Source organism: Oncorhynchus masou, chromosome 11 (genome assembly GCF_036934945.1).
Source record: "Oncorhynchus masou masou isolate Uvic2021 chromosome 11, UVic_Omas_1.1, whole genome shotgun sequence".
NCBI classification, from domain to species: Eukaryota; Metazoa; Chordata; class Actinopteri; order Salmoniformes; family Salmonidae; genus Oncorhynchus; species Oncorhynchus masou.
In genome coordinates this window covers 27,951,059-27,959,531 of record NC_088222.1, presented here as the reverse complement: position 1 = coordinate 27,959,531, position 8,473 = coordinate 27,951,059, and the positions used below count along the sequence as shown (strand labels likewise).

Here is an 8,473-nt window from a genome sequence, read left to right as displayed (position 1 = left end):
CTTCACAAGGTCTGTTGTTGCTGTTGTTCTGGGTTTTATTTTCACTTTCGCACCAAAGTACGTTCATCTCTAGGAGACAGAACACACCTCCTATGAACGTGGTGTCTTCAGGCGTTTGGAAATGGCTCCCAATGATGAACCAGAAACTTGGAGGACTACAATTTTTTGGATAATTGGATTAAAAAAAATTCCCATGATGTCAAGCAAAGAGGCACTGAGTTTGAAGGTAGGCCTTGAAATACATCCACACACACACCTCCAATTGACTCAAATTATGTAAATTCGCCTATCAGAAGCTTCTAAAGCCATGACATAATTTTCTGGAATTTTCCAAGCTGTTTAAAGGCACAGTTAACTTAGCTTATGTAAACTTCTGACCCACTGGAATTGTGATACAGTGAATTATAAGTTAAATAATCTGTCTGTAAACAATTGTTGGAAAAATTACTTGTGCCTTGCACAAAGTAGATGTCCTAACTGACTTGCCAAAACTATAGTTTGTTAGCAAGAAATTTGTGGAGTGTTTGCTAAACGAGTTTTAATGAATCCAACCTAAGTGTATGTAAACTTCCGGCTTCATATGGATTTTGAAAACTACAGAAATAAAATGTGTATAGTATAAACACATTTTATAGTATAAACATCTAAATTACATGTATGATAACCATACATATTGACTACTCATTGTTGCTAACTGAATTCACAATTCACAATAACAAATGTTATGTTTTATTTTCATTATTTTAATTTGTTTTGTTTATTTTTTTTACATTTGATTACAGACAGTACACCTGTGTTGCAATTATATCTGGAATATTATGTTTTTTTCTCGCATGAATGATTGTAGAGACTGTTTTCATTGATCACACCATTGATTACACATTGAATAGATATTATGAAAATTATAGATTTACTGTCAATTTTGTTGGGCAATGTAAGTGTATTGACTAATGGGCTCCTGAGTGGTGCAGTGGTCAAAGGTACTACATCTCAGTGCAAGAGGCATCACTTCAATACCTGGTTTGAATCCAGCCTGTATCACATCTGGCTATGATTGAGAGTCCCATAAGACAGTGCACAATTGGCCCAGGTTTGGCTGGGTAGGCCATCATTGTAAATAATAATTTGTTTTTAACTGATTTGCCTAGCTAAAACTATTTTAAGAATGTGTAATTTACAGTACTAGCATATTTCAGCACTTCTAAGGAAACACTTGCATTGTTTGCTATTTGATTAACTGGTAGTTAAAACAACGAAATTGATTGATTAACTGGTAGTTAAAACGACGAAATTGAAGAGATACCATTATGTTGTGTATTGGTTTAATCACCAAAACCACTCATTACATTTCACAATAAACTTATGTTGAATTAATTGTTGTGTGGTGAGAGGTGTTTACAATCCAAATGAATGACAGATTTTGAATGAAAGACTGGCTGCGTTACAAGTGTGACCAGTTTGGAGTTTTATACTAAAAGTTGTGAAAATGTACCACGTACTTGTGAAAATAGTACCAAAGCGAAAAAAAATGTTGTTATTTTACTTCAACACTGCCACCTATCGGGAATGCTGGACAAGAAACCTTTTATACTCGCCTTTATATTACGTACATGGTCTACGTAATCATTAACCGACAAGCTAGCAGCATGCTAACGCTGTTAGATAAAGCAAAACGTTTTTTGTCTATTGACTTTTTGCTTACCCCGTTTGCCCAATTTCAAGTAGCTAACTTTAGGAATAATGCCGAAAGTCGTCTCACGAAGTGTTGTTTGTTCAGACACCCGAGATCGAGAGGAATACGATGACGGAGAAAAGCCTCTTCATGTTTATTATTGTCTGTGTGGGCAAATGGTGTTGGTTCTCGGTGAGTAGGTAACTAGTTAGCAGTTAGCTAGCTAGCCATGGTAGTTAGCAAACGTTGGCTAGCTCTAATATTCAAATTGTGAAAATAAAGTTCTGTATTTGATCTATAGCTAGCTAGTTAATCAAGAATAACATGTCATAGAGAGCGCTAGCTAGCTTTCCGGGTAAACTTGGCCCTAGGTAGGTAACGTTAGGTAGCTAGCTAGCTTAGCTGCTAGCTAGCTTAGCTGCTACCACCACCACAAATGTTAGCTTAGCACTAGCCAACAGTAGCTACCTCGGCCAATGTGTTACACAGGCTGATAAGAGGCAGGGAAGTTAAATTGCGGATTTTCACAGTCAATTAACGTTACCTAGACAGGAGAAAGCTTTCAAATATTTAATCACACCACAGCCTTTAGTGCATCTATTTTCGTTGACCTCAAACCATCAGTATCACGCGCTGTTTACAGGGTGTAATGTTATTTCCCGTGAGTATTGAATAAGCATACAATGTGTCGGGTTATTTAGGATGCGTAATGCCCAGCTATAAAGTGGAGGTGAATAAGAATGTTGTTTCAGGCTTTTTATATTGTCTTGTTTTACCATAGTTCAACTTATGGTTTCACAATATTGAGCTACCTTAGAGAAAATACAGCCTGTTTTTGCAGACTTGTCAAGTGTTGTATTAGGACACGAAACTGACATGCCATCATGTTCTTTCCCCTTGATTTTACAGACTGTCAACTGGAGAAACTACCGATGCGGCCACGAGACAAAGCAAGAGTAATAGATGCTGCCAAACATGCACATAAGTTCTGTAATGTAGAAGACGATGAGAATGTTTACATAAAAAGGTACTGAAAGGTTCACTGCTCATCTTGGTCTACTATCTAAATATCATGCCGATGAGCCTTCCACACCACTCATATATCATTATTCATCAGTTTGATCTCAAATGTGAAAATTGCTTTGTGGTATTTGGCTACTCAATTTCAGTTGGTAAATGTGTTACTGAACAAATGCTTAAAATATGAAACGTATGCAGATTGGTATTGGTTTTTTTTCCATCACAGGGCAGAGGGAATTGAAAGGCAGTATCGCAAGAAATGTGGAAAGTAAGTTTGATTTTTACAGTATAATTTAAATATGAGTGATTTTTAGGTCTCACAGTTGAACTGTAGGCCAAATAGCCTACTCTTAATCAACTTTGAGACTAATATAATTGTTATACGCTGTAATATTATTATTTATAAGTTTTGTTCAGTTACATTTTATGTAACCTATTTCTTCTCTCCCGCTCTTCTTTTTTCCTCATCCAAAGCCCCTGAGAACCGCTCCTCAGTTCTCAGCCACAATTATAAATATAACACAATATTTTTTAAAGAAAATGTAAGAGTAAAACTCGAGTGAACAGAAAAGAATACAAATGTTACATTTCAAAATGGACTGGCTGACCTGCTTTTGTTCTGTCTCTTTCTGAACAGGTGTGGCCTACTTCTTTTCTATCAACACCAAATGAAGAATACTCCAGTTACATTCATTGTTGATGGAGCTGTTGTCAAGTTTGGCCTTGGGATTGGGAATACCAGTGTCTACAGTCAAAAGCCAGAGGCTCCTAAAAAAGTCAGGGTAGGTGGAGTCATGCGTCCTCCAAAACATGACCTGCCTAACCGCGCTCCTTAACACCCACCAGCTTAACCCGGAAGCCAGCCGCACCAATGTGTCAGGGGACACACTGCCCAACTGGCGACCAGGGTCAGCCTGCTGGCACCCGACCCGCCACAAAGAGTCGCTAGTGCGCGACAAGCCAAGTAAAGCACCCCCAGCCAACCCCTACCCTAACCCAGACTACACTGGGCAAATTGTGGGCCATCCTATGGGACTCCCAGGCCACGGCCAGTTGGGAATGAACCCGGGTCTGTAGTAACGCTTCTAGCACTGCAATGCAGTACCTTAGATTGCTGCGCTACTCGGGAGGCCCAGTAATGGCTTTTTTATTACATAATTGGCCTGTGAAGGGTTAGTGTGTTAAATTTGTCTATTGTGCTGCCAGTCTGTATTTCTGAGCAGACAAAAAGGACATGAAATCCCATTTATGTCCCCAGGCTTCATTGATAGCCCAACAGCTTTAACTTAAATGAGGAAAAATCAGATACAAATGTTCCTTTCCTTGAGTTTAGCATTTTTTTTATTCATCCTTATACCAGGTAATGATGACAAAAAGGACCAAAGACATGGGGAAATTCAGCTCTGTCACAGTGTCTACCGTTGATGAGGAGGAAGAGGAAATTGAGGCGGTAGGTTTGCAGTAAAGGTGTTTCTTGTGTGTGTGTTGAAGATTACATTTTGAATTGTTTAATTAAATCTTTGGCCTGAAGCCTAATCTTAAACCTGAAGATTACATGCAAGTCATTTTCCCAACCCTAAAATGATGTTGCTGGCTGGAAGAACATGTGCTCAGAAACAGTAGAGATGATTATACAATACATTTTGTTTGGTCTTCTTCAGAGAGAAATTGCTGACTCGTATGCCCAGAATGCTAAAGTGATTGAGAAGCAGTTGGAAAGGAAGGGGATGAGCAAGAAGAGACTACAAGAGCTGGTAAGGATTCCAATTCCATTCCTGTCAAGTGTTTGAGCTTTATCCTGATCCTAGTGTGTGATCTTAATAGGATTTCTGACTCAGTTACCCAGTGTACACAACCATACAACTGTTATGTATTGGTCATACACTTAAGGTATACATGTAACATTTCAACCTGCAACTAGTGCCAAATATCAATTACATACAGTGCATTTGGAAACTATTCAGACCCTTTGACTTTTTCTACATTTTGTAACGTTACAGCCTTATTCTAAAATGGATTTTAAATAAAAAAGTGTTACTCATCAATCAACACAATACCCCATAATGACAAAGTGAATACAGGTTTGTTTAAAAATAAATGTTTACATAAGTATTCAGACCCTTTACTACGAGACTTGAAAAATCTCAGGTGCATCCTGTTTCCATTGATCATCCTTGAGATATGTCTACAACTTGATTGGAGTCCACCTGTGGTAAATTCAATTGATTGGACATGATTTGGAGAGGCACACACCTGTCTATATAAGTTCCCACAGTGGACAGTGCACGTCAGAGCAAAAACCAAGCCATGAGGTCAAAGGAATTGTCCGTAGAGCTCGGCGACAGGATTGCATCGAGGCACAGATCTGGGGAAGGGTACCAAAAATGTCTGCAGCATTGAAGGTCCCCAAGAACACAGTGGCCTCCATCATTCTTAAATGGAAGAAGTTTGGAACCACCTTGACTCTTCCTAGAGCTGGCCGCCCGGCCAAACTGAGCAATCGGGAGAGAAGGGCCTTGTTCAGGTAGGTGAACGATGATAACTCTGACAGAGCTCCAGAGTTCCTCTGTGAAGATGGGAGAACCTTCCAGAAGGACATCCATCTCTGCAGCACTCCACCAATCAGGTTTTTATGGTAGAGTGGCCAGACAGAAGCCACTCCTCAGTAAAAGGCACATGACAGCCCGCTTGGAGTTTGTCAAGAGGCACCTGAAACAAGACTCTCTGGTCTGATGAAACCAATATTGACCTCTTTGACCTGAATGCCAAGCGTCACATCTGGAGTAAACCTGGAACCATCCCTACAGTGGAGCATGGTGGTGGCAACATCATGCTGTGGGGGTGATTTTCAGCAGCAGGGACTGAGACTAGTCAGGAATGAGGGAAAGATGAATGGAGCAAAGTACAGAGAGATCCTTGATGAAAACCTGCTCAGGACCTCAGACTGGGGCGAAGATTCACCTTCCAACAGGACAACAACCCGAAGCACACAGTCAAGACAACGCAGAAGTGGCTTTGGGATAAGTCTCTGAATGTCCTTGAGTGGCCCAGTCAGTGCCCAGACTTGAACCCGATCAAACATCTCTGGAGATACCTGAAAAGGGCTGTGCAGTGATACTCCCCTTCCAACCTGACAGAGCTTGAGAGGATCTGCAGAGAAGAATGGGAGAAACTCCCCAAATACAGATGTGCCAAGCTTGTCGTGTCATACCCAAGAAGCCTCAAAAGCTGGAATCGCTGCCTAAGGTCCTTCAACAAAGTACTGAGTAAAGGATCTGAATACTTGTGTAAATGTGATATTTATGGTTTGATATATTATACATTAGCAAACATTTCTGAATCCGTTTTTGCTTTGTCATTGTAGGGTAGTGTGTGTAGATTGAAGGGGACATTTTTTTGTTGTCCATTTTAGATTAGGGCTGTAACTAATCAAAGTGGAAAAAGTGAAGGGGTCTGAATATTTTCTGAATATTCTCTACATACCAGCAGTAGCAAAGGAATAGAAATCCACAAATAAAATATACGTTTTAGAACGCTGCAAATCAGCTTTTTTTTTTAACCCAACTAGCCTGGTGTGTGTGTGCGCGCAACTTCCTGTATCAGAATTTGGTTCTTATTCAAAGTTAACAACAATAGCAGAAACATTAGCAATACAAATTTTCATCTCCTGTCAATGGATGTTTTTTGGATTATGAGAAGGTAAGAAGCAATACAAAGCCATTCTAACCTTTTTCTAAGCAGTGTTCTTAAAAAAAAAACAAGAAATCCAATTAATTGTTAAAATATGTGTTCCTTTCAAAGGCCCTACTGGCCCAATGCAACTGTTCTGTCACCATCAAATCATTTCTGGGTAACATTTTTGTACCCTACTGTTATAGTTTTCCATTCAAATTGTCGAAAAGAAACAAATAGCTTGGCAGAGATTCTGAACTTTCTTTGTTAATGGTTTATTTAAACACTAAGACCCGGGGGGGTGGGGTGTATATGGCCAATATACCACAGCTAAGGGCGGTTCTTAAGCACGGCGCAACGCGGGGTGTCTGGGTACCTCCATTAGCCGTGGTATATTAGCCATGTATCACAAACCCCCGAGGTGCCATGTTGCTTTTATTAACTGATTACCAACGTAATTAGAGCAGTGAAAATAAATGTTTTGTTATACCCGTAATATACCACGGCTAATCAGCATTTAGGGCTCAAACCGCCCAGTTTATAATAAAACGTATACCGCCTGGTGATGTCACCAGCCAAGCAAAAACTCCACCCATGCAAAACCTGCTGATTAGAAGGTCCTGTGTAGACTGTATTATCAGGAAATAACACTGATTACATTTGTTTAGACTTAGTGTTAGTTTCATCAGCTGTTGTACAATATGATTCAAAACACAGGAAAATATAATTTTGACTCCACTGGCCTTTTTAATATACAAAAAGTATTTCTATCAACAGGCCGAACTGGAGGCAAAGACAACCAAGATGAAAGGCACCCTCATCGATAACCAGTTCAAATAGAGGGATGTGGGATGTGAGAGAAGCAAGACAGTTGTACATACTTTAACTCAAATGTACATAGAGATTTGCACTCTATGGCCCCTTTGAAATGTATTATGAAGCATTTTGGCTATGTTTTATATACTGTAAGAAAATTGTTATGTTGATTTAGAATTAAATGTGGAGCAGTGACATACAGTAATGTTCTTTTGAATTTGATTTGTCAATTCAGCTGAGAAATAAAATGTGCTTGAATTAAGTATTGATGCTTGATGTACTATCGCACTATATATGGAAACCATAGCAGGAAAAGTGGTTGTTATGGATTTAACAGGAATGCACACTTACATGAGATTAATTCCAATGTGTATTATTTTGTCACAGCTGTTCTATAATATGTATTTGTATGTTTTATGTGGATCCCAGGAAGAGTCGCTGCTGCACGTGCAGTAGCTAATATGGATCATAATAAACTAAACTCCTTAGAGAAATTGCAGGTGAAGGTGCTGCTTTGTTTGAAACTTTTGATGGCCCCTTGCCAGGTAGAGTAACTTGCCTTTGACTGACCCAAACTGTCCGTTTAAGACTCCATCGAGTTGCATGATAACATACAGTGCCTTGCAAAAGTATTCAATCCCCCTTGGCATTTTTCCTATTTTGTTTTAGTACAACCTGTAATTTAAATGTTTTTTTTTGAATGTAATGGACATACACAAAATAGTCCAAATTGGTGAAGTGAAAAAAATATAATAGGGAAAGTGGTGCGTGCGTGTGTATGTACTCACCCCTTTGCTATGAAGCCCCTAAATAAGATATAGTGCAACTAATTACCTTCAGAAGTCACATAATTAGTTAGATTGCACACAGGTAGACTTTAAGTGTCACATGATCTCAGCATATATATATATACACCTGTTCTGAAAGGCCCCAGAGTCTGCAACACCACTAAGCAAGGGGCGCAATGAAGGCTGAGTGCTCCAAAAAGGTTGGTCAAAGTTGTGGAGAAGTACAGATCAGGGGTTGGATTATATTTTTTTTTATCAAACTTCGAACATCCCACAGAGCCCCATTTTTAAATCCGTTATTAAAAAATGGAAAGAATATGGCACCACAACAAACCTGCCAAGAGAGGGCCGCCCACCAAAACTCATGGACCAGGCAAGTCGGGCATTAATCAGAGAGACAACAAAGAGATTGGAGTATCTCACGACTGTAAACCATGCACTCCACAGAGCTGGGCTTTATAGAAGAGTGGCCAGAAAAAAGCCATTGCTTAAAGAAAAGAATAAG

The 8,473-nt window shown here is 39.4% G+C and overlaps 1 protein-coding gene across 1 annotated transcript; it reads left to right on the top strand.

Annotated features, from left to right (window-relative positions):
* The first annotated feature begins 1,624 nt into the window (after positions 1-1,624).
* steep1 (STING1 ER exit protein 1) lies at positions 1,625-7,679 on the top strand. The gene is made up of 7 exons (XM_064977996.1): positions 1,625-1,864; positions 2,582-2,699; positions 2,919-2,960; positions 3,330-3,474; positions 4,053-4,142; positions 4,354-4,446; positions 7,142-7,679. Exons 1-7 carry the CDS (start codon positions 1,741-1,743, stop codon positions 7,202-7,204), a joined length of 675 nt encoding a protein of 224 aa, XP_064834068.1. The 5' UTR covers positions 1,625-1,740; the 3' UTR covers positions 7,205-7,679.
* The last annotated feature ends 794 nt before the right edge of the window (positions 7,680-8,473 follow it).

Excerpts from the sequence above, each read along its gene's own strand:
- steep1 (XM_064977996.1), top strand. The coding sequence starts at position 1,741 with ATGCCGAAAGTCGTCTCACGAAGTGTTGTTTGTTCAGACACCCGAGAT. Across the intron at positions 2,700-2,918 it reads GAGAATGTTTACATAAAAAG|GGCAGAGGGAATTGAAAGGC; the intron begins GTACTGAAAGGT and ends TTTCCATCACAG. Across the intron at positions 4,143-4,353 it reads AGGAAGAGGAAATTGAGGCG|AGAGAAATTGCTGACTCGTA; the intron begins GTAGGTTTGCAG and ends GGTCTTCTTCAG.